The 26,766-nt window shown below is 39.0% G+C and overlaps 1 protein-coding gene and 1 pseudogene across 5 annotated transcripts in view; one reads left to right on the top strand and one right to left on the bottom strand.

The window, feature by feature from the left end:
- The window catches only part of RMDN1 (regulator of microtubule dynamics 1), a 45,986-nt gene extending 19,988 nt beyond the window's left edge, over positions 1–25,998 (bottom strand). For 2 of the 5 annotated variants that reach the window (XR_008530974.1, XM_054595552.1), the window contains exons 1-6: positions 25,752–25,998; positions 20,469–20,586; positions 12,184–12,280; positions 10,440–10,599; positions 4,707–4,796; positions 1,631–1,686 (exon numbers count right to left, since the gene is read on the bottom strand). Coding sequence is in view for 3 of the 5 variants with exons in the window: in XM_054595552.1 (XP_054451527.1) it covers positions 1,631–1,686; positions 4,707–4,796; positions 10,440–10,599; positions 12,184–12,280; positions 20,469–20,586; positions 25,752–25,880 (650 nt within the window). In the remaining 2 variants the exon portion in view is untranslated. Of the gene's footprint in view, positions 1–28; positions 851–1,630; positions 1,687–4,706; positions 4,797–10,439; positions 10,600–12,183; positions 12,281–20,468; positions 20,587–25,751 lie in introns of those variants that run through there. The other 3 variants (XM_054595550.1, XM_054595551.1, XR_008530975.1) reach the window with 3 other exon arrangements.
- On the top strand, positions 8,131–9,536 carry LOC129088481 (sphingomyelin phosphodiesterase-like; annotated as a pseudogene).
- Positions 25,999–26,766: the final 768 nt, after the last annotated feature.

Raw genomic sequence — 26,766 nt, 5'->3', positions numbered from 1 at the left:
CTTAACAGATAGACAAGCAATCTTCTCCCGTTGTCTATTTAAAAAATTCCTAGTGGACCTAATGCTTAGTAAGTAAACAGCCATACTGAATTGTGCAGAGACTGACATTTATACTGACCCATCAATTAGGATGTACTTTGTGATCAAATATAAACAGTTCACAACAGTACTAGTAATAACAGCGTGTCATTCGCCCAGAGTGCTCACACTGTCCCAGGTGCTGGGTTCAGTGAATTCCTCTCATCTGCTTATGAAATAGGATCATTACTCTATTTTTTTTTAATGAGAAAAAGTAACTCAGAAATGTTAAAAAAGGATTAAGAAAAGTGACAAAACCAAACAGGGTATGCATAAAAAACAATTGCAACCAACAGTTTTAAGTGTCTATGTTTAAAAGGGTAAGGCAAATGACTGACATCTAAAGATCTTGACGCCTTTCTGAGGTGAGTAGGAAGAAAGTGCTGGGTCTTCGACTAGGTCTGAACTCATGTTTACTCACAAACATCTGACTCAGTTACTGCAGACATTGGGTTAGTTTAGTATGTCCTTTGTCCTGAAGATTTCCCTCTATGAGAAAAGTTTGTTTCAGAACAGTTTACACTGTCACCTCTTAGAAGACAATAAATATTTAGCTCTGCAGACTACACACAAAGAAGACAGTGCCAGGCCTGTGTTCAGACATTTCTTCAATCAAGTGAACAAGCTGAAACATGCTGGACAAAGTTACACAGAAACAAGACGACACTCAGAGTCAGGTGACTTGTTCTCAGATGCACTCAAGGCGTGGGGGTCCTCTGAGGCTCCCTCCCTGTGCTCCTCCACAGTGGTTAGTGAACCAATTTCACTTTGCCTGGTAAAGAATAGTCATTCTCATCAAAGGGAATTTTAAAGTCTATCACAAAGTTCTAATGCCTTTTCAGTCTTGGTGGAGTCATCCTCCCTTATCCATGGTTTCCTTTCTGCAGCTTCAGTTACCATGGTCAACTATGGTCCCAAACTATTAAATGGAAAATTTCAGAAACAATTCGTAAGTTTAAATTGCATACCCTTCCAAGTAGTGTGATGAAATTTCGTGTGACCTGCGCAGGCCCACCCAGGACTTGAGTCACATCCCTTTGTACATGCACTGTAGATGCTCTTGCCCGTCAGTCATTCAGTAGCCATCTGTTATCAGAGGTATCAGTGGTGTGCTCAGGTCACCCTAATTTTACTTCCTAACAACCCCAAAGCACCAATTAGTGAAGCGGCAATTCAGATACTCCAAAGAGAAGCTGTAAGCACTCCTTTTATGGGAAAAAGGTATGTGTAGGGGGGGGGGGAAACAGCATATACAGGGTTGGGCACCACCTGCAATTTCAGGCAGCCACTGGAGCTTTTGGACATAGGCCCCATGGATAAGAGGGGATAACTGCACATGTTTCTAAATTATCTGAATAACAATATTTAACATGATCACAATCAAATTTAGTATTTTCTAGTAATACATGCACAACTGCTAATTAATTTAATGGATTAAAGCACTCCAGACTGCCAAGTAATTTTTAAAAACATTTTACACCTTGTTTTTTTATACACTACAAGATTAGGTCATACTAAATACCACTGAAATATTTATTCAAAATTTTCTTACCAAACACCCATTAGGTGAATTGAGGTAGCATCTTTAGGGTTCAATTCAATTGCTTTCTAACAAGAAATGAGAAAAACAATCATTTGTTTTTGAAACAGCAATAGAAACTTCACCATGTTTACTGAAGAAGCCATGATTTAAAAAAAATTTTTTGCAATCCTGCATTTTAATTCTTCGTGAAATCCACACCAATTTCCCTCCTTGATTCTTTAATTGGTTAAATTTGTTTCAATAGATGATTAAATTGTACTAAGGTTACAATATTTTATAGAGTTCAGAAACTGATAATAGGGATTCTCAAGATGAGAAAAACATGAAATACGGAAGTAAAGCTAATTTGAACAGTAATCCACAGCTCTCATGTTTCTTTTTTCTAGATTAAAAGAAAAATAAGGAAGTTCTTTTCTGCCACGTCCTATGTGAATAAAAAGCATTCTTTCCTAAAAGAACAAAGTACATACTTTTAGAAAGTCTCCTGTATGCAGATTTTGCTCAACTTACCCATCTAACCGAGAAAAAATAAATACTATTTATTCACAGAATTCATTAATAGGATTATGTAAAAGGGAAAATATTATAAAGTATCCCTAGTTTCCATTTACTACATGACAGTCCTGTGTGAATTAATGTAAAACATGAACTACAGAATCACTTTAATGAAATTACTCCCCTTATCCAGTATTTTGTTGAAAACTGCTAGGGAAATCTCACAGATTAATGTTATCTCACAGAGTAATGTACTGTAATTAATGTGATATAATTTTAATTAAAAATAAAAGATCCCTTTTTAAAAATGGACTTCCTAGCTTACGCTTTTCTGTACATCCACACTTTCACTTTGAAATATCTGTATTGGTTACCAGTGTGAGCTGTGAAGACAAACTACCTGGGTTCAAATCACAGCTCATGACTTCTAACTTATACTCCTGCCTGGGTTTGCTCTTTGAGAAAATTAAGAAAATAATAAACCTCCCAGAAGGACTATGGTGAAAATGAAATGAGCGAGTAACAGGAGGTGCTTAACACTGTAATATCTTCTGTCACCATTATTTTTACTTTTCTTAAGTACCAGGCACTTGATTTCTCACTAACATCAATTAGTGGCAGTGGTACAGGTGACAGAATGAAGCTAACAAGTATGACTTGGCAGAACTCTAGCTTCAAAAATATGGGTAAGAATCAGCACTGATCAAAAGACTTACCTTCTTCAAAATATTGATATGATTTATAGCAAAATATATTTTGAAGTACATACAACTGTTACTTTAAGGTAGCTTTCCCTATTGCTATTTGAGTTCCACTAGAAAACTAAGCCCTATAAAAAATTATATAAATATTTTCTGCATTCTACAGGTACAGGTATCATGGCATTCAAGATGCAAAAGAGGGAGGTAAATTCATCACATATACGGTGCCCTGGGCACTAGAGTTCAACTTTCTTATGGGATGGGTGAGATGGGCTACTCTCAGGCAAATTCTTTTAGTTTAAGTGTCTTCAAAAACAACCCAAAGACAGTAATTCCTTCTGACTGTAGCTAAAATAATGGAATCTAAAATAACAGTATACACAATAAATACTAAACGTTGTCATTTTTAAATATCCTGAATACATATACATTTGAAAGCATATACAGAACATTGTTTTTTAAAAAACATAACTTACAGCCTCCACTGTTTCTTTAAAGTATATATTAATATATTTTCTTCAATTTTTCATTGATTATACTGGAAGTTATTTGTCGTTTATTTCTACATACCAAGGCAGAGAGTAATTTGGGAGATATATCTAATGCCACTGAGAAAAATACTGTATTTCACTGAGTCTAAGATATCATAATATCTATGACATATCATTATATTATATACCACTAAGAAAAAGCAATTACCACTGGCTATATAATGCAGTCTGATTTCAAAGGTCTCAGAATATGAAAAATGCATTAGGATTAAATTAAAACGTATACACACACATAACAGACATGTACATGTACTACCGATGCTTGTTTGAGTAAGAAGCTAGGTCTGACTCCCCATCCAATGTTCTTTTTCATTAGTCATTAAAAAAACTAGGAATTGAGACTATCGCCATGAAATCCAGAAAAGCTATTACACAGACTAACATTATCCCTATGCATGTTTTCATCACTTTCTTTTCCTTTGTATTTTTGAGATGGTCTAGGGGTGTCCGGCCCACGGCCACAGGCCACATGCGGCCCAGGACAGCTATGAATGCAGCCCAACACAAAATCGTAAATTTACTTCATGAGATTTTTTTTTTTTTTTTTTTTTGGTAATTACATGTTGCAATATATTAATGTGTGGCCCAAGACAACTGTTGTTCTTCCAATGTGGCCCTGAGACACCAAAGGTTAGACACCCCTCATAGAATATCACAACCAAAATAAACACACTGGCTTTTCAATGGTGGTTTTGTTTGGAGGACAGTAGAATAGTGTGTATGTGCATCGTGGAACACACAGACTTCTGGGGCTTCTGGCAGCTGAAGAAGAGCTTATCATGAACACATGAGTTAACTTTAAGGGGAGATACTAAAACACAAAAACAGAGATCACAGCATAAACAGCACTGTCACTATGGGAGTGGAGCAGCAGTTGTTAGACTGTTAGAAGAGACCATACCTCCCAGTATGGGGCTCTGCACAGTTCCCTCCCACAGACTGGCTTTGGCCACATGACTTGTTTGGGTAGAAGGGATACTACCAAGTGTGATGTGAGTTTCCACTCTGGGACTTCTCCATTGGAATGCTCACTCTTGGAAGCCAGCAATCATGCAGTAAAGAAGCATTGGCTAAACAGCTAAATGGATAGAAATTGGTGAAAATGAGAGGCCATCCTGTACACCCATCCCAGCTGAGGAGCCAGGTGACTGCAGTTCTCAGTCAGCTGGAGCTACACCAAGTAGAAGAGAAGCACTCAGTGCTGTCAACACACAGAACTGGGAGGAATAAACCTGTCATTGCTTGGGGCCACCAAGTCTGAGGCAGTTTGCTAAACAGTGAGGAATAAGTGAGACAAATCTATTCAGAAAACTAATGGCTTTTTCAATTCTGCAGTACCTCAAAATGCTCCTTGATAACGTAGGCATTTGCAATTTTAGACTTGATGCCTTCGTAATCTCCAACATCACTAATACAGATTGCATACCACTAAAAATAGAAGAAAAAAGGTATAAGAATAACAATACTTAATAGTCCATTCAATACAAAGTAAAATTGAATAACTACTTATTCATCAGTAGTTATTCTCATTCACCAAAAAATTATTGAGCATAAATATTGTGTTATATACACTGGAATATACAAAGAAAAGAGGTCATGGTCCTTAAAAACTCAAGGATGGCACATCTTTATAGAGAACCAGAGTACAAAGAAGAGAGCATAGAGGAGTGAATCTCTTAAGGAAGTCATCAACACAATACGGTAATGATTCATGTTTATAGTCTTAGACTAAATTTAGAAAAATCTGCCATTCCATAACTCATTTTCTCATCTATTTTTCTGGGAGCTACCTCTTCTCCATTTCTGCATTGTTACAGTAATAACAACTGCATATGTCAATTGCAGCCATGTCCCCACAGCCACACTTGGACAACAGACACACACTGAGACAATCTGAGTTTCTTCTCTAAGAACTGAATTCAAAATATCCAAGCTCTGTAAACCCAGGTGCTGTGGAAAGTCACAGAACTCAGGATGAGAAAGTCTTCAGTGAAAAAGATGCAAAGAAGAGAACATAGCCTCAGATCAATCAAGTCAGTGTATCCTGAAGCCTAAATGCACCTGCCTTTGTGTTTTGTGAAATGCAGTAGTTTCTAGAATAAACACCTCCCTTTTTTGTTTGAGCTTATTTCTGTGGGATTTTAATTATTTTAGCCAGAAAGATTTTAACACCCAAACTTCTGTTTTGATCTATTCTCCACCAAAATACTTTGTACTTTCAATGTTTCTGAAAAAGGAAAAAGTATCATTTTTCACACACACACCTCTATAGTCCATATTCATTTAATATGCAATGACAGACACCTAATTCAGATGACTAGAGGGGTCACACAGGGTCTCAAACACGGTGCTCCGAGCCTCTCCCACACCTCAGGACTCTGGGTAAAATCATCTTCTCTTATGCATGTATCACCTACATGCAGAGCAAACACAATCTCCCCTGATTAAGGTGGCATTTGGTGACTTATAGTTAGTTAATGATCAGCAACAGTTAACAGTAGGAGGTGTAATCATGAGTGGTTTTTATTTCTGTATTTGTACTCTTTTTCAATTTCCAAAATGACTATTGTCTATATTGAGTTTACATTATTTTTAAAGAAAACTTTTACATAGATACAGCCAAGAGAGGTTAATAGATACTATACTTACCTTCTTGCCTGAAACATTAAAAAACCAAACAAAATATAATAAAGGTTCTTGAGATAGCAGTCATCAGGCAGCAGTGACACCTGAGAAACACAGTGAGCCTAATAGGTTCCCCTACAATCAGGGACAAGAATTGCCACTACAACACAGTGCTGTGAGTTCTAGCCAGGGAAGTTGGGCAAGATAAAGAAATGAAAGAGTAAAACTAGCTCTACTTGACATGATAGATGACATGATATTATATGGAAAACTCTAAAGACTATACAGTAACCGAGTTTAGCAAAGCTGTAAGATGTAAAATCAATATGCAAAAATCAGTTGCATTCCTATACACTTGCAATAAATAATGTGAAAATGAAATTAAAACTACAATAGCATCAAAAAGATTTAGAAGTGACCTAAGTGTCCATCAACAGATGAATGGATAAAAAGGTACTACATAAATACAATGTTGTTCAGCCATAATATTTATAGCTGAGCAAAATTTACGGCTCAATACTGCTCACCCATAAAAAGAATGAAAACTTATCATTTATGGCAACATGGATGGATTGGATTGACCTAGATGATACTATGCTAATAAGTCAGGGAGAGAAAGACAACAGCCATGTGATGATATATGGCTGATATATGGAATTTAAAAAACTAAACAAAACAGCCCTGACTGGTGTGGCTCAGTTGACTGGGGATTATTGGGATCATCCCACGAAGCAAAAGGTAGTCAGTTCGATTCCAAGTCAGGGCAGACGCCTAAGTTGTGGGTTTGGACTGAGTACGAGAGAGAATCAATCCCTGTTTCTTTCTCACATCAATGTTTCTCTCCCTCTCTCTATCCCTGCGCTCCCCCAAAAAATACCTTAATAATGTAAAAAAAAAAAAAAAAAAAAAAAAATCAATGAAATAGAAACATTCATCAATACAGAGAACTGGTGAGGACCAGATGGGAAGGGCTTTGGGGGCTGGGTGAAAAAAGTGAAGGTGTTAAGTACAGATTAGTACTTATAAAATGGTCACAGGGATGTAAAATACAGCACAAGGAATGCAGTCAATATTGTGATAACTTTGTAGGGTGCCAGGTAGGTACTAAACTTATCAGAGGATCACTCTGTAAGGTATAAAAATATCTAACCACTATGTTGTACAACTGAAACTAATATAATGTTAAATGTCACGTGCAACTGAAAAACTGATTTTTTTTAAAAAGAATGTTAGCAAAAAAAAGAAAAAAGAAAATTATTACCAGCTTTCCAAAAGTATATGTTGCCCCAGCTATTGTGGCTCAGTGGACTGAATGCCAGCCTGCAAACCAAAGGGTCGCTGGTTTCATTCCCAGTCAGGGCACATCCGTGGGTTGCAGGCCAGGTCCCCAGTAGGGGGTGCATGAGAAGCAACCACACATTGATGTTTCCCTCTCTCCCTCCTTTCCCCTCTGTCTAAAAATAAATAAATACAATCTTTAAAAAGAAGTATATGTTAAATATAAAGACACAAATAAATTAACAGAAAAGGAGACATGTTAACAAAAGAAAATAGCTACATTAATATCAGACAAAGTAGGCAATTAAAACAAAGAATAATTCTAGATAAAAACGATCATTTTACAGTGACAAAGAGGTCAGTGAATCAAGAAACTGAAACAATACTGCATGTTTACATTCCTAATAACAACACTTTAAAAGTACATGTTGTGGCAGCATACCCTTCCCACACTAGTCTCAGCTGTGCTCCTGTTGGCTCTCTCTAGAATGCCTTCCACTCCTGTTTAATAATCCCACCTTTCCCCAACTTACCTAGGTCCACGTCATCTTTCCTGAGTGGCCTTTGCTTCCCATTCTAGTTCACTTTTCAATCTACCCTGAACTCCTAGAGCCCTTAGTCCTCTGAACCATTCTCCTCAGGCACTTGGGCCCTATCATCATACTGTTTGGTCTTCAGCTAGGGTGAGAGTTCCTTAAAGCTAGAGATGATGTTTTATATGCCTCTGCCCTAGCACAGGACTGGGCAAGCACGACCATGATTACGACCAAGTGCTGACACCTTCAGTTCACTTCGCTTCAGAATTGAGAGGTTCTATGCCCTTTCCCCATTCCGTGGCCTCCACCTCATCTCTCTCAACATGAATTTTTGTTACCGTGAAAACTTCTGACTCTTGATCAACTCCACAGATCGTACTGGACACCTCCAGTGGCTGGTGGGGGAACTTCAGGCTACTGAGGCTAACAAGGATCAAGGAGACACGGTGCATATACCATATCTTGCCATGTATAATGCACTCTCTGTGCATAAAGCACACCCACGTTTTTGGTCCAAACTTTCAGGAAAAAAAATCTTTCATTTTAATTTTTTAATTCAATTATTTATATCTAGATACTTGCTTTTGTATTATAAAGGGATTGTAACATTTTATTTTTGAACATATGGATATTGTTATTGCTTTCTAGTTAGTCTTTTAACACATTAGCATAAATAAAAGAATTAAAGACATTTATATAGATACGGAATTAATACTACCCATGTATAATATGAATCCTTATTTTTCCCTAAAAAATTTGGGCAAAAAAGTGCATGTTTTACACGGCAAAATAGAGTCACTGGCCGCATACCCCCAAGGGCACTGCCTGAAGAGCAGGAGCTGAAATTATTACTGAATTGTAACTAGGTACTAGAACACCTTGGCTGGTCAATTCTTTCGCCATACCCACATGAATGAGTTTGAAGTCTTCTATGACAAGGAAACCATGAGCTGGCTGCTATCTGTAGTCTTCCTGGCACCCAGCACCACCACTTACATCAGCCTTAATCCTGGTTACTGGTTCTACCAAATAGATGGCAACTATGCAAGGAGATCACAAAACCTACCTCATGAACCTGACATAGGCAAATGAGCAAGAGCCACTCTGCACTGGCATCTCCTCTACAGGGCTTGAGAAACCTACAGGCTGCCCAATGTATTGCCTGCCACTTGCAGGGAGACACACAGAGCTACTCCAGACAGTCTGGTTTCTCTATGATAAGGGACACCTGCCCTCCGAGCCCTGTGGCTTGCCCTGCTGCCTCACTACTCCGTGCACTCAGCTCTCAGCCCGCTCCGACAGCACTGCTCTGTATCACCACCTGCTGCCAGACGCAAGCCCCTCTGATGTCCAGAGCCTGCAGCCACACCCATGGCTCTGCTGGCACCCAAAGCTGCCTTAGGAAGGGAGCAAAAACGAAGAGGGCCACTGTGGGAAGAAGGATGTCAGTGAAGAGCCTATTCTGGGACCCAAGTACACAGGGGAAACAGCACCCTCTTTCTTGGAGCTGGATTAGCAAGACAAAAAAGAAAGGTTGGTTACTCTGCCTGTTCACAGCATCTAGACTGTCCTGGGGCAAAGGTCTCTACTGGCAGTGCCCTTGGTGAACCAAATGGAGCTGCCACCCCAGCCCTATGCTTGCCAGCCAGGAACACTACACTGCTGCTGCTGCCTGCCTGGCTGCCAGGCATTTGAAATAGAGAGACTTGGACTCAAAAAACAAAATTAAAAATAAATAAATAAATAAATGTGCATGTTGTAAAAACTAATAAAATTGCAAAGATCAACAGACAAAATCTACAATTATACTTGGAGATTTCACTCCACCTCTCAATGGCTGGTAGAACAGATAGACAGAAATCAGTAAACATAGAGAAGATTGGAACATCACTGATAGACTGGAACTATCAACAACTTGATCTCAATGACATTTCTAAGACACTCTCAACAGCAGTTGAATGAATGTACATAAAGAATATTTATAAAGATGGGCCATATACTGGGCCACAAAAGAGGTCGCAACAAATTTAAAGGATTTGTATCTGTTTTATCCTTAATATAAAACCTGTGTGTGTGTGTGCATGCAGGCATGTGTCAGGGTATGGAGGAACAGGCCAGAGAACTAGCCCCTATAGGGAGCATATGAAAATCTCCCAATGACCTGGGGCTCTACTGAGGACAGTCCAACATGACAAAGTAATGTCCTAATCCAAACTACCAATAATGTCTTATATTCTCCCCAGTGTCCATTAAAAACCACTATTCTATCCAGTTAGGAAATCCAGAAAGTAGTGGGGTTTCATGTGAAAAGTTACACTTAGTCTCACAGAACAGAAACAGAATGTAAGGAAAGTAAGAAAACATATGTTAAGTATTTGTACTACTAGGAGTAAAGATACAGGCAATTCATGAAAATAAGCATTAAGAGAAGTAATTTATCAAACTCATGAAGGTAGTTAAGTATTCAATAACACAAAGGAAAAAACTTCTTTGAAAAAGTGTTATAAACATACATTTCTTCCTTATTTTAACATAAAGAATGTTCTTTCCTACGTAAATTAGGGATAATTGATAAGTGTAGACCAGTGTACCCCTCAGTACGTGGTAACCATTGTTACTTTATGCACCTCACCTTATGAGCTGCAAAACTTGCTTCATTTTTCTCTAGTGCTCTTTTTGCATACTCTAGGGCTTCATATACCAGGGCTTTTCTCTCCTCTTCTGAGGTTCCGCTAAGCTGAGCCATGTCACGTGACGCCCGAGCCAAACGCCATAGTAATTCTGCATCTTCACTAATTAAAGTAAATACAAAACCACCATTTTTAAGTTGCATTTTTAAAAACTGTCAAAGGTCACATCACTAAGAAATAAATATGCAACATGATATCAAATATCATTATTCATAATGTTAAATTTGTAATTTTCTCACATAGCTTTATTTGGTAAGAAATTTCCTACAAAATACCTAGTATTACACATAAATATTAACTTACTCTGAAATGCTACCTTCCCTAGAAAATATCTTTCTTTTGAATTCTCCAAACACTTGCCCTACAAAAGGCAACCTATAACTTGAGGCTTGACTGCATTGCATTAGGTTTCAGACAGGACATCAAACACATCAAATTGACATACAGGGTCTGTACCCTAGCCCCACATACAGTACCTGGCACACAACAGATATATAAGTACATATTACTGAGTGACTACAATGAGTACAATGTAATTTCCAAATGAATCCATGCCACAAGACATGGCATATTTCAAGTAAGGGCACCGTACTCCTTGAAGAACTTCCACTTAAACACAATTATGTAAAATAAGAAATGCTTAATAAATAAAGTAGTAATCACAAGAGGTAGAAATAGTTTTAAAACTAACCTTAAATTCCTTTTTATTAAATGTCTGCCTTTAAGCCTACTATATTATATATAAGGTGGGGCAAAAGTAGGTTTATAGTTATTTATTGTATTTTCTATACTAACAAGTAATATGGTAAACTATTTTATGTACTCACAACTGTAAACCTACTTTTGCCCCTCCTCATATTTAACAAAAAATGGTATTCACATAAAATTTTTAAACTAAAGGAAGGAATAGTATATTTATAATTCGATGAATATGGAGTAACTACCTAACAGCTTACTTTTCAACTAATTACTAAAGTGAGTGTAAAAATGCATGGCCAGCTCTCCCAAGTTACTGAGAGAACAGTAGAAGGAGACCTAGGTCCTACAGACATTTAGGAAGTAAAACGATAGGTCTTAAGAATCTAAAAAAGGAAGTAAAAAGAGATAAGGTTAATCAGTGACTTGGAAATGCCTTATTTGATTCACTTTATAGGGCTGGATCTACCCCACCTCTATCTTCTCCCTAAATGTGTTTATTACACTGATACTCTGGACTAAACATGTAAACTAATTTTTTTAAAAAGGTATTTTTAGCTTCTCTAAAGGCTGTGGTTCTAACGTAATACACAGACACCATTCAGTGGAGGCATACAACCACCTGAATTCATTAAAATCTTATACCAGTAAGAAATTAATTTATAAGAAATGACAAACATGCTATCGGTTACGTAAACATCTTCGGCAACTTGTATGATCCAAAGTAAACTAACAAAATGGACAAAGTATTTCAGTATTCTACTATTATAAGTAGAACAACCTTTTCTAAGTCAATGACATACATGCAGCAGTTTTGAATCATTTAACTTAAGAAATAGCATGCTATAAATGAAGCTCTAAGAAATATTATTTTGAAGTAAAAATCTAAAAAAATTGTGAAGACTTGCAGCACCAGGACTCATTTTAAGTGTTAAATAACAAGAGAATGTTGAGAAAACTGCAAACCCAGGCCCATCACACTCTGCTTACCTTTCCTTGTACTGGGTCAGCAACTGATAGAGTTTTTCAGTTTCTCCACTTTCATAGAGGTAATCTGCTTGTTGCAGGACTTCTTCAACTCTGAATACTATAAATGAAAATCACACAGTAAAGCAGGTCTTCCCAAGCCAGATGGCAACAATTCTAAGAAACACACTTTCATATATAAGCAAAGAAAATTACATAGATCCAACATCCTGAAGTATCTAAACACAAGTGTAAAAGAAATAAATAATTATGAAGCTATCATAGTAAGTGATTTATTTATACCATGGAAAATAAAAACTTAAGACAACTTATTCTGGTACTCAATATGATACATTTTTTAAAATGAGAAAAGGAACTTCCTGTGACAAGTTACGGTACTCTCCTCCTCCAGTCTTTGATGTTGTTGCTGTTAATTACCATCGATTGTAGAAAACGATGATAAGAAAACTTACAGTTTGCATGTATTGAACCACGCTGTTTTACCAGATTCACTTTATGACCTGACTTATACAGATATTTTAAAGAGTCATCTGTCATCAAAAACTTAGATGAAATTAACTATATAGAGAATCTGAAACTTACCTGATTCACACTGTGTTCCAAACAACTCACTAACTAGTTTAGACATTACTCTCAAACATATAAACCTTATAGAGAGTATAATGCTCTGAAGTTGACTAGTTACTGGAAAAAATTAAATGTGAATTTCAGGATATTCCAATTATTAAGGGAGACACTGAATTTTGTTTTCTATAAGGGTGCTTATTAGTCCTACAAATGACCTAACATTCCAATGTACTGAGTTCAGTTTGTTATTTATATTGGAATGCTTTAATTAATCATAGTGTATTGAGGTTAAATTTTTGAATTAAAACCCAAATCATCAAAAAAGAAAAAAAAACTCATGAATGACACAACCACATGAAGTATTTTTTATTAACACCATGATATAACCATACTAGTTTAAGAAAAATTAAATGACAATAAGCAAAGAAACCCTGAAAGATTTTTTTCCTTCAATCTTATTTCAATCTTGTTAGGTACTGGAGTTTAATATTGGGTTGGCCAAAAAGTTTGTTTAGTTTTTTCTGTACCACAGCCCTAGTAGAACTTAGTTGTCTTTAACTTCATTCAAAACAATTTTGTTAGCTTGTACTGTGACAGCTGTCATATCAGCATGCATTAAAGAAAAAAAATCAGAATTGGTGAATTTTTGTGCAGCCATTTTAATACTGAAGATGGAAGAAAATATGCAAGTTTCAGCATATTATGCTGTATTATTTCAAGAAGGTAAAAACACAACTGAAATGAAAAAAAAGATTTATGCAGTGAATGGAGAAGGTGCTGTGACTGAGTAAATGTGTCAAAAGTGGTTTGCAAAGTTTCTTGGTACTACTGACATTTTGGCCAAAAAATTCTTTGTTGTGGGGCTGTTGTGGAAAATGTTTAGCAGCACCCTTGGCCTCTATCCACTAGACGCCAATAGTGGGAGATAGCTGATATACTCAAAATTTCCAAATCAATGAAGTTATTGGTGACAATGAAAAATGTGTCTTTTGTTTTATAGAAAAAACTAAATGGACTTTTTGGCCAACCCAGTAATAGTCACACAGTTGGTAATTCTCTTAAGTTTCCTTCCAATTTATTCTATATTTTTTTTTATCAGTGGCTCACTCTCCAAATTGAGGTTATAACAACCCAAAGATTCTTTAAAAAACAGTAAGTAATAGTCTCAACATTCTTAGTCAATATTTTGTGCTAAGCAGAACTATGACCCTGATCATGTCCACATCTTAATCCCTGGAACCTATGAAAATGTATAGCTGACATAATAAAGGGGAGTTAAATTTATAAATGGAATTAAGGTTGCTAATCAGCTAACATCAAAATAGAAAATGATCTTGGATTAGCCAGGTGCGCCCAGGATAATCACATAAGTCCTTAAAAGTGGGCAAGGGAGGCAGAAGAAAAAAGTCAGAGAAAGCATGATAATAGAGTTGAGATCAGAGTGATATATTCATGGTTATGAATAGGCAGGAAAACAGGTTTTAGCCAAGGAATGCAGAAAGCCTCTCAAAGCTGAAAACACCAGGCACATTCTCCCCTTGAGCCTCCAAAAGAATACAGCCATGCTGACTCCTTGAACAGAGAGGGACCCATTTGAGGCTTTTAAACTACGAATTGGAAGACAGTAAGTCACTAAGTGTGTGGAAACTTGTTTACAATATTAAATATACTGACCAGGCATACTGTAATGTGTACATGGCATGTGTAAAGTAGCAGAGTCACATTCAATTCTACTCACTGATTTTTCTTCCACACCCTGAGGAGCCCAATAAAGAGATACTGTCCTGAACATGATCCAGGAACTCTACATTCATCACCCATGTAATTTTTTTTTTTTTCGAATGTAGAAATCTAGTGAATAATTTAAAATAATTTAACTTATCTGTATATTATTCTTTTATAACTTCTTATATCACTTATCTCCAATTTCTTTATTATATAGTACAGTTCCATAAACTATAGTATCGAGGTTTTAGAAACATTTTTTTCCTGACTCTAAAAAGAAATTTCTAAAATCATCTAGTGTGTAATTTATAAGAAAAGATGCACTTACTACAGACTCACATGGGCACTAAGGTGGGAGCATGTAGACCACTCACATCTCTGCAAATCAGCTGTGGTTTTGTTTTTTGGTTTTTTGTTTTTTTTTACTTGTTTAATGCACTGTACTTTTCCTGAAAACATTTAAAAATAAGCTATGTTACTGACATAAAGAGACCATATTCTATAAAATGCACCAAACTTTTAAAGTAAATTACTTTTCCTGTAATAGCATAATCAGTAAAATATAATTTTTAAAAAATATTTTTTCAACCTAAATAATCAATACATATCCCAAGATAAACAGATATTAATTCACCCACAGCTGTACAGTGAAACTTTAAATTTAGCCTAAAAGGAGTATGTGGAATGAATGAATTTTTGAATTTTTCAAAAAATAAACATAAAAAGGTCAACATAAAAGGAGTCAATGATGTGACTATATGCATAAGTTAGTAAACTTAGGTTTTCTAGTTATTCTTGCTGAATGCACTCTGAGACATGTGAGAGGCACCTGGACAGATATGGATACTTCTCCAAGCAGGTAAAATAGCTCTATTTCTGAAGTTTCTCAGTAGAGGACTTAGAAAGCAGAAAGTGAGTATCTAAGTATTCTAGATACTCTCAGATTTCTCTGGATACTAGATGACTCTAAGCACCAGCTACATCCTAAAATTTAAGGCAAATTTTTCACACCAATAATCCCTAGCAGGACTGGAGACAGTGCCTCTAAAGGGCCCTGAAGTAACACAAGGTTACACGTGAAGGAGCACAGACCTCAGTGCTAAAAGATCTTCAATAAAGAGAAATCAAGATCAAAAGTGAAGAGACAATGGAAGTGATTTAGGAAGGTCATTCAGGTTGAGTCACTTTTAAGCATTTTACAAGTGATACCTAGATACCCCCCTCCCTCTCTTGATGGCATATCTTGAGGGGCTTTAAATTTTGTCTGTTTTAAGGAAATAAAAAACTTATTAATGGACTGCTTCAATTGCGGCTGACAAGTAGGTAGTTGATACAATCTTGTGGTTTAAGTATAGACATTGCCTTAAAAAATGAGTCCCACAATCCCATCCAACTGGAATGTTGAACACATATTATGCCTTAGATTAAGTTCTAAAAAAATTTCAATTCAGAATATGGTTTAATCCCAGTAGCTGGAGGAAGGAAAATTAATTGGTTTCAATGAGCATGAAGCTGATTTAAATAAAATTAAGCAGAAGTTCTGATGAATGGAATTAACTGAAGACCAATTTCAAAAATATATGAAAAATAAGAATCACAGCATAGGAAAGAAAAAAGAGAGAGATCACAAAGGAAAACTTGCAAGGACCAATGAAGTTATATTTTCACATGAACTTGGATCATTTTCCAAGTTATAAAAAAACGGGGCTTCTCTGTTTTATCAATTGACCTTTTCCCCCCCCAATAGCTGGGCTACAGCCTCATCTCATAAACAAATTAAATGAACATATCAATCAACTAGTTATAAAGTGATGTTTTGTTTACAAAACAAAGTTAAAGAAAATCAAGGAAAGCTAAATAAACATCCATACTCTTTTCTCTGCATTAACATTTCAAGTGCTCAAAATATGCTTGAAGATAGAGAAAGGATTCTAAAACATAGGGCAGGTCTCATTAAAATCTCTAACAAACACAATGAATTTAGTTTTCAGAATAAATTATACCTTGGAATATTAAAATGTTATTTTTTTCAAGGTTTTACTTATTGCTAGGATTGGAACATTGAGTCATTTCTGCACATACAAGGGGGTACCAAAATAAAACTGGAATTACCTCCTGGAAGGCGGGTCCCTTGTAGTACAGGATTCCCCCACTAGGTGAGTGTTCTAGGAACCCATCTGTATCAGGGTACCAGCTGGCCTTGTTGTGGGAGGCTGCATTTGGCTTCAGTGAATTTTTTTGAAGACTCTTTTGGCATGCTTGCCCATTTCATGATGGGTAGTTTACAAGAGCACCTGCCCACACCCTGCTGAGTGTTCAGCAGTTTCTGGACAAAAATGGAATGACCCTTGTGCCCCACGCTCCCTATTCACCAGATTTTGCTCTGAGCCACCTTTTTTTTTTTGGTTTCCTTCCCCGAATGAAAAAAATCCTCGAAGGGAAATATTTTGTCCATGTGGGAGAAGTGAAACAAAAAAATGGTAGCACTAAAAGACATCACAATTGACAAGTTCAAAAACTGTTTTGAGCAGTGGGAAAAAGTCTCGACAGGGGTACTGCATCAAATGGAGAGTGCTTTGAAGGTGACTGAAGTCTAAGCATGTAATACTAAATACACAATTTTTTATTAATTCTGGTTTATTTTGGGCTCCCCCTTGTATATACTTTTATTTTTACATTGTAGAGAAAGTTATGACTTCTTTTGAATAGTATATAAATGAACATAGGTATAAGCCAGCCAAAATGAATGCATTAGCATGTACAGGATAAAAAGAATCAGAACTCCTATAACACAATACACACATATATCATATATACTTTTGGGCCAAATGTCAACTACATACATATAGAAGGCTAGTATTGGTACAGGAGAAGTACCAGAAACATCTTCGCTGCAGTCAGGAACTGTAAAAAATAAGGAACATCCAGCACCTGGATGCTAAATAAAAAAGCTAGAGAACTAAGTCATTCTACCCTATTTTTTCCCCTACTTTTATGAATTTAAGTTTATTCAAATATCTGGTATATAATCCTATAACTACCATCTCTTCAATAAGTTCAGAATGGTAGCTTTAAATGACTTTAAAGCTTGAGCTCTTTCTGAATTTCCCAAAGTTTTTCTGCACTCTTCTTCAAACGAGCCTCCTTGTCAGGGGTACTGTCATCTTCGTGATACCATTCTCTCCCAGGATATAATTATTCCACAGAGACCCTTACTAATGGTAGAAATCATAAGACTCTTCAAAATGCTTCCCTTCAATCAGCTACAGAGAAGCCAAAAGCACATTTAAGAAACCCTTTCATTTTCACCATCTCCTAGTCACAGGCGATCACTTCTTTGCCGAAATTTTCCCCCTCCTTGGGGTCTTTTTCTGATCCTGTAACTGAGTTCAGATCCTTCAGGAGGACACCAGCAACATCTGCTTCACTGCAGATAGGTGTTTAGTGCCTCTGTGCCCTCCAGGGATCCCTTCACAACAGCTGTCACAATGGACACCAAGCCTCTGCCCAATAAGAAATGAACACATGCACTGTCCATTGTTAGACCACTTCCAGTGACTGTTTTTGGGAACACACACTCCAGGCTACATACATGAAGACTGGAAACACTATCAGTTTGCAGCAGGGGCGACAATGGGAGTCATTGAAGGTGGACGCATTTTGCCTGACTATGTCAAGGTACATTTTTCCTTCTCTCGGGTTGAGTTTGCTGCAATGGTCACCAAGATGGAGTCTCCAGTGACAAGGTCGCCTCTCCTGGGAACAGGAAAGGGCTGCCTGGTTGAAGACCCAAATTGCCACCCTGCAGTCTGCTTTCATCAACATTGCAAAGCCAAGTTCATCACTCAAGCTTTTCATAAAGTGCTGATGGCACAGAACAGGTCATATGACCCTGTTTCTGCAGTGGAGACCTTACTGCAATGAATGGTCTCCGCTGAAGCAAAATGCTTCATAAGCTTACACCTGAAGTTGCCATTTGCACAGGTGCTACCTGCAAGGACAGGGGGCCAATGTGAGCAGGCACCTCCAGTTGGTCCACAGAAGTCCTGGGGCCCAATTCCCTGCACTCACTCAAGAGGTGAGGAAAGATAGGGGATGCAAGGGTTGCAGAGTAAGGGAACAGGTGACAGCAAGACTGCCTCTAACTTCACATAGGTTGCACAGGGCCACACTTAGCTCAAGTAGGCCTCACTCGGGTGTAGCACCTTAAAATGTTATTTGCATGTTACTGAACATGCAGCAATTTTATGTCATAAAGATCATGGTGTGCCTTGGCTCAGTTGATTGGAGGAGCATCATCCCTTGCAGCGAAGGGTTATGGATTCAATCCTCCATCGAGGGACATATGGGAGGCAACTGATAAATGTTTCTCACATCACTATTTCTTTTTCTCTCCCCGACCCCTACTTCCTTTCTCTAAAATCAATAAACATATCCTCAGGCAAGGATTAAAAAATCATGGTTGAAAAAAATGGACCATCATCATTAAGGGCTGAAAGTAATTTGGGCTTTGCTTTTCAAGGTACCATATTTTGCTGTTGAGGAGCACAAATGCTTTGCACCCACTTCAGCAATGAGTTGGTGCTAACACACATAAACTAAGCATGAGACACACAAAAAAAAGATAGAGTTCTGATCTCCGCTGACACTTTGACTTGGAAGAAATTTAATTTGGTTAGCATCTTTTCAAAAATTAGTATTATAATGGAACATACACACACAGATCTTAAAAGCACAGCCACTGAGCACATCTCTCAAGGATAACTTTTTTAAAAATTAATATTACAATGTGATAATGCGCTTATCCTAACAGCTTTACAAAGTTGTGAATACTGGAGCTATGGTGAAAAGTCTACGGAGCTTTAAAAAGCTGAAATGTACTATTTGCTAAAATATGTCACTGAGTCAGTGATAAAACCAGGTCCTCTCTTTTGTCCTTCATGAAAATGATGCATTACAAAAAACAAAGATAAAAACAGATAGCAATTCTCAATTACCTGCTTTTTAAAAGAACACTCACAGATAAAAAAAATCAGCAACAAGTAATTTTTAGCTAATACTCTAAAGTTCTTCATTTACCAGAACTTTAATATGAACAGCTATTCAAAATCAAATTTCTGCTTCTTTCCCCAACTCCCTTCTCGACGATTAAAAAGTGGGGCCTGTGAAAAAAAGGCTTAACCTCTCAATTAAAAGACTTTAATATGCTGAAATTTTGGCTGTCTGTATACGCAACTTGTTTAACTAAATTTAACTTTTAAAATATGACAACTCTTAAAATGTTTATTTATCTATAGTATGCTAAGAAATTTGAGTGATTTTTCTACTTTTCAACCAGTTATTTGATATTTAGTACCAAATTGCATTCTTTAAAAATTAAATACTTCTATCTCAGAGTAATTGGGCCCTTCTTAATTGTATCAAGAAGCCCTAACACTTCTTAGCAATAAGGAAACAAAAGAATCATTTTATCATTATAAAGCAGGATTGACAAACTTTTTGTATACACATCCAGAGAGTAAGAACTTTGGGTTTTGTGGACCAGATATGGTCTCTGTAGGACATTCTTTGTTCCTACCACAACCCCTGAAACCCTTCCACAATATATCACAAAGAACATATATGTATGCATAACCCATAGACACAGACAACAGTGTGGTGAAGGCCACAGGGAAGAGGGGGTAGGGGCTGAGTGGAGGCGGGCAAAGGGAAAGGAAAATGGGGACATCTGTAATGTCTACAATAAAAATAAAGGAAAAAAATGTACCAGTCTTAGTGCAAGGGTCCTATAAAATTATAACATATTAATACAGTATTTCTCATTGAAGGAGCTGGAGTTATTAAAAGAAAGTATATCAGACTGACGTGGAGGAAAGCAGAAAATAATCTAGCCTATAACAATGTCAATTTCAGTATCTATTCAAAAACAACTATGTTATTAACACCAAAATGACAAACATAAATCTCTATGTGCCCCAGATGTTTAACTGACTTACCTTTGGCTGTGGCATGAACCACAGCAGCCGAAGAAAGAAGTTGGTAAGTTTCAAAACCCAAATAAGACAAGGCTGAGAATATAAGACTTCTTCTGAAAGCGCCTGGGTTTCCTGTCACCTGTGGAAACAATTACGGTCAGAGGTCATCAAAGAGAAAATCTGAAACAACTGCTACACCAAACAAAAATTACATCACTTTTCTCCCCCTTACGCAAAACAATCGATCCTAAGAATACTGGAAGCTTAAAATTTACCTCATCAAATTCTTCAATAAAACTACTTCACATTATTACTTTATAGGGAGAGTATATCCTGTTAAGGAAAGATCTGTAACAATACCTAAGGGTGGTAGCTCATCCAAAAACCTGTCATGCTGGTAAATGCTGGATTAAGGAGGCATAGATGTTATAATTGATTGAAATAAACATAAGACGCCAACATGTCAGGTTGGCCAAAAAGTCCGCTGAGTTTTTCTGTAAAACAAAAGACACATTTTTCATTTTCACCAATAACTTCACTGATGTGGAAATTTTGAGTAAAAATTTCCCACTGTTGCCTTCTAGTCGGTGGAGGCCAAGGGTGCTTCTAAACATCTTCCAATGAATAAAACAGCCCCACAACAAAGAATTTTTTGGCCAAACGTGAATAGTACCAAGAAAATTTGCAAACCACTTAGTCATAGCACCTTCTCCATTCACTTGAACAAATCTTTTTTTTTCTCCATTTCAGTTGTGTTTTTACCTTTCTTGAAACAATAAAGCATAATACACCGAAATGTTGTGTAACTTTTTCCCATCTTCAGTATTAAAATGGCTGCACAAAAATTCACCAATTTTGATTTTTTTTTTTTCTTTTTTTTAAATGCACGCTTGGTTTCCTAACTTCCCACCAGCTCCTCCTCTTAAATGTTGGAATTCCTCCATGGTTGGTGCCAGGCCTCCTTCTGGTCTTACTATTACCACAATATTACTTACAACTACATGCTAAACTCTCCTGAATCTGCATCTCCAGACCAGACCTCAGAAGGTAAATGCCTGACCGGTCCAACTACTGTCTATTCCACATGTCACCTTGGCCACCTCATCTCACATTTGCCTTAAACAGCCTGAAACATAACTCATCTCCTCCCTGAGCCCCCAGATTGCTTTCTGTAGTCCTATCCCAGCAAAGAGCACCACCACCCACACCCTGTGCTCAAGCCAGAACCTGAGACTCTTCCTTAACCCTTTCTCTCTAACCCTCACACCAAATCTATCCTTTGAGTATGCTATGTGTATCTCTATACAGCCTCCGATTGCATCCACTAATTTCCAGTCTCATCGCCCCCTTCACAGTTCAAATCACCACAGTGCTCACCTCTCCTATATCGGTGATCTCTTACCTGGTCTCCAGCATCCACTAGTCTGTCCATTCTTGACACTACACAAAAGTTTTTAATGCAAATCTGGTTTTTAAAAAATCTGTTTAAAACTTTCATGGTTTCTACAATCCTTAGAATAAAATCAGGTTTACAAGGGTTTCAGAATCTGGCTGTGGTTGGTCGCCTCCACAGTGGCCCCAACAGGTTCCCTTTCAAAAGGATGATAGAAGAGGATCCCAACACAACTTCTCCCATAGACACAGCAAATCTATAGCTACAAACAACAATTTCCTCTGAAAGAAACCCAAAATCTAGCTGAGTGACTCCACATCAAGCGAGGAAAAAAGCCCACATTGAAACAGGTGGGAGAGGCAGAGACAGTCTTGCCATAAACCCCACTCCTGACACAGCAACCCATAATCAGAGAACTCTTCTCGCTGAAGGGCAAAGGTTTTACACCCCACACCTGACACTCCAACTTTTAAGACTCACACCTGAGAGACAAGCCCCCAAAACATCTTGCTTAGAAAGCCAATGAGGCAACTGCAAAGTGAGGAACCATGTTTGAAAGACTTCCCCAGACTTACCTACCCCACAGCCCACCTCGGGGGAAGCTGACTGAAAAGGGCCTAAATTCTCTGTGAAAGAGGTTTACTTGCTTAGCTTAAAACTTCAGCCTAAAGGACAGGCATCTAATTTAGCACACAACTGGGGACCAAAAATGACCCTCTCCAGGCACCACGAAGTGTGGACACTATCATCAAGCTCTCCCTCTGCTAGGTTCCATGTCACTGTGGTGGTGGAGTGTGGAGCTCCTCCATCCGAGGATCTGTGTTCCAGGTGGCCAGCTAAGGTGGGACTGTGGACTCTGGTTCCCGCAGAGCATGTCCCGGGGTTGTCATGAATGGGGGGAATAAACACAAGTCATCGCAAACACTTCTCTGCCTGCCAGGAGAGGGGGCATGGTGACTTCCCTCCAGTGGAAGGAGCCTCTGAGCCCCTTTGCCCAAAGGCTTTTATTGAAAGGGTCATCAATGGGGCTAGGTAATAGGAATGTCCAGGTGATCTCATTATGTATGTTAATGTTTACAGAGAACAGGTGATGTTTTGAAGAAAACAAATAGCAGGAACACACTGGATTCACAGTAAATCCGGAGATGAGTAAACATGAGCGCGTAAACATAAGAGCACCAAAGGGTTTAGGGTCAGGGTCTGTGAATAATGTAAATTTCCTTCCCAGCAAGAGCTCGCTATGGTAGCTTTTGAGAGAGAAACAAAGATGCTTTAAAGAATTTACTCATAGGCCTGATTTCCTCTGGGAAGCACCAGATCCAGTTTAGGACTACCTCCAGTATTGTTTTGTGCCTGAGGCGGGCGGGGGGAGGGAGCCACCAAGAGACAAGGAAACTTCTTTCAGATAGAATGAGGACCCCGGCCATATCAAAGCCGAGTCGAGGGGTACGGGTCTTTTTGCCCTTTCTCCGTGTCCCCCAAGTTTTTCCCTGATGCCCACGCGGCTGTGCCTGTCTTAGGTTGCCCCTTCCATCGAGGGGTCTTACCCATCATTGACTAACTAGCCAGCCATTGCTGCCAAGTAGGGTGATGTGAGGGAGGCAGGGGCTGTGCCCCTGCCAGGGGGACAGGTTTTGTCTCCTCAGTGGCCTGTTTTCCCAAGGCCTCCTTGATTAGTTCCAGCCTTGGGGCCCTCGCGCCTGTTGGTGGGGCTACAGTTCCTGAAACCAGGCAGGGCATTTCCCAACATACCACTGCCATGGTTTTTACAGCTACTGCCTAGGGAACATCCCTTGATCTGGCTCTGGTGGCCAACAAGACCTACATTCCTAGGTCCGGAGGACTGTAAGAGGAACAATCCTTAACCAACTGCCCCATCATCAGGGTGCAGTGCAGAGACAGCATAGGGTGAGACTACAACTGAGACCTCAGCAGCTGAACAGCCTGATTTAAACTCATGAGAAACCTTCAGTCTAGAAGCACCCACCTGGACTCCTACCCAGCAGAAACAACTTGCTGTTTTAATTTAAGCCAGTAAATTCTGTGATGATTTGTTGTGTAGTAACAGCTAATTAAAAAACTGGCACATGCTGACTTTGCAGCATTGATTTATTTCAGTTTATTCTTCTATTCCAGACTTCAGTCACTTTTAGTTCCTTAAAAAGACCCCTTTTTCTTACCTCAAGGCGTATCTCATACTCTCTCTACTGAAACACTGTTGTCCAAAACACTCTGTAGCTCTCATCTCTAACTGCTTACACCTTTTCTTTTCCTTCCTTCATGATCAGGTTTAGTGTAACTTTGCTGCCCTTTCCCTAACACCCACCATTAATTACATTTACTAAATTGCCACCTTTCCTTCCAGTCTGTAATGTAAATGAGAAAAGGTTTCTCCTGTTCATTGTATCCTCAGCACAGAACAGAGCGGTGCTCAGAGAAAACAGTACAAATTTGTTGAAGAATAAACATTCCAAGATGGGTGTTATATAATATAGATTGCAAATAAAAATGCAATGTCTTCTCAGCCCCTCAGAAGTAACCTCCACGCTCCACAAAATCCTGGAAAATAAATACCTGCAACTCAACTCGTTGACCTTATGCTTAGGAAAAAAAAACCCTGGAAAAAAAAAAAACCCCAAAATGACAGTCTTGAAAATACTTAAGCAACTGGTAAATTGGTAACAATACATAGTTACAACTCCCTAAAAATTCAATTCACCTGGAGAGAAGAATTTTTGTTACTGCTTTTGGATTAGTATTTTATTACAAAAGGTTCTGGAATAACTCTGCCTCATTATAAGGTTGATGAGATGCAGCAGGAAGTTAACTCTTGTTTCTACGGAGGAACCGGTGAGAAACTGGTTTTGTTACACAGGGAGACCACACGTCATTGTGCTTCATCGGTGTTTCAAATTTAACAAGTTGAAGGAGAGACCTTCCAACAGCAAAAAAGATCATGACTCACTTAACCACACTGACCTGGAGCCAAGCCCCTAATGTCTCAGAGCTCTGCCCTACCTGCGACAAGGAGGTGCTGAACTTTCGTATTCTGATCTTTTTTTCTCTACCCTTTCTATGCTGCTTCTCTAGTTTCCATGTTTTTAACACAGCAACTACAGGCAGCTCATGCTTGGAAGATGGTAACCTGCTTCCCAGCTGTGAGAAAGTTGGACACATTATTTAACCCTACTTCAGTTTCCTCTTTTTAAAAATGGTTAAAATCATATTTCTTATCACACAAGGTGGGGATGAAGATTAAATGAGGCAATGCTTAATACAATGTATGGTTACAGCAAACATTCAATAAACTTTATATATCATAGTCCTCTAGAATTTAAACTTCACCAATGCTCTGCCTCGAAAACCTGAAGCTCAGCAGTTTCAGGCTTAGTGCCACTCCTCCCTTCCTCTGCTCAGGTCCCCTAACACCTGCCCAACTGGCTGCAAGCTTTGCAGGAAATAAGTCGAGCCTTTCCGTCTTTCACACAGCCCCCACCCCGACTAAGGAACACAACAAGCACGTAATAAAAAAGGGCTATTAGAGTTTTAATGACTAAAACACCCAATTCAAATTCCACATCACGTGCATCGGCCCCCAATCCTCCTCCAGAAATAAACCAAGGCCCGGCCAGTTTAACAGAAACGCCAAAACCCGACAATCCAACGGTCACCTCACAGCGTCCACAAGTGTGCAACTAAAACGAGCCACTGCAGTAACTTTGTAAATACCTGCGTAGTACCAAGTCTCAGGCCCCTCACGCTCTGCTTTCACAGGGAGCGGAAGCAGAAACTGGGGACAAGGAGCGAAGTACCCTTTACAGGGAGGAAAGCAGGCTTGCGGAAGAGAAACGCTTGCCTGTGTGCGATGGTTGCCAGCACCCACCCTCCCCGGAGCCTTGACGTCGCGCTACCTCTATGCCGCCGAATCGCTGAGGCACGCACTTTCCGCGCCCGCCTGCAGCCCCCGTCCGAAGCCGAGGTCCCGGGACCGCAACACGCCCCGAAGGGAGAAAGCGCCACAGTCGAGAAGCCAGCACCATGACTTCCTTGCAGGGCTGACTCTTCGCCGTTTGCAACGCCCAGCAAGCAAAGGCGTGGCGAAGTACACGTCCGCCTACTCCCTGCCCTCGCTTCTTCCAGGGCACAGGTCTCTGCACAAGTTCCGGTCCGGCGCAAAGGTGCCGCATCGCAGTTCCGGTGAAGGGGCGTGGCCCCAAAGGGTGAGACTCCGCGCGCCTCCCGCTCCTGCGCTGTGGGCACTAGGTCGTCGAGAAATCCCTTCTGGCTCTTACCTGTTGTTGTTGGTTGTTTTTTTTTTTTTCCCCTCGTCTGTGGGGTCTGTTGCGGTTTAGATACAGAGCTAGGTCATCAGAAAAGAATTGGAAGCTTGGAAATAGACCGAACACTTAAAGAATGCAAGAAGACAAGGGCTTGTTATTTCCAGTTCTGCTGCCCTCAAAGGGAGGGAGACTGTGCAGGGGGTCCTGGCTGGACAGATGCCGCGGGGAGAGGGAGGGGACGCCTTGAAAGATGAACAGTGAAGAGAGATGGGCCCACAGGCCGCTAACCCGGAGCTCGGGTTCTGTGTGAAACCCTAACCCCCGCAGATGCTCGGGAGGCCCCGACAGCTTAGGAACCAATGATTCTAGTACGGTGCCTGTTACATGGGGCAGAGCAAAACCGTTTATGAGGAAAGACATAGGTGTCAGAAATTAGGTTGCATTTACATAGTGTTTTTACTACGACTCTGGTATAAAGGGAACACACACTTTTATTTCACTAGATTCTCCCCAAGTCCAGTGCTTCGCTCCTATAATTGCTGTCTCCCCCATGTCCCTCTAAATCAACCACATTTCTTCAGGATTTCATCAGTACTTTACTATTTTCTTCCCAACATTTGCTGAACCCTGGTCTGTTTTCCAGAGG

The sequence above is a fragment of the Pteronotus mesoamericanus genome, unplaced genomic scaffold, assembly GCF_021234165.1.
Source record: "Pteronotus mesoamericanus isolate MK-2021 breed Mesoamerican mustached bat unplaced genomic scaffold, CSHL_Meso_final scaffold_54, whole genome shotgun sequence".
NCBI lineage: Eukaryota > Metazoa > Chordata > Mammalia > Chiroptera > Mormoopidae > Pteronotus > Pteronotus mesoamericanus.
The sequence above is the reverse complement of the archived record's forward strand: the minus strand, read 5'-3'. Positions and strand labels throughout refer to the sequence as shown.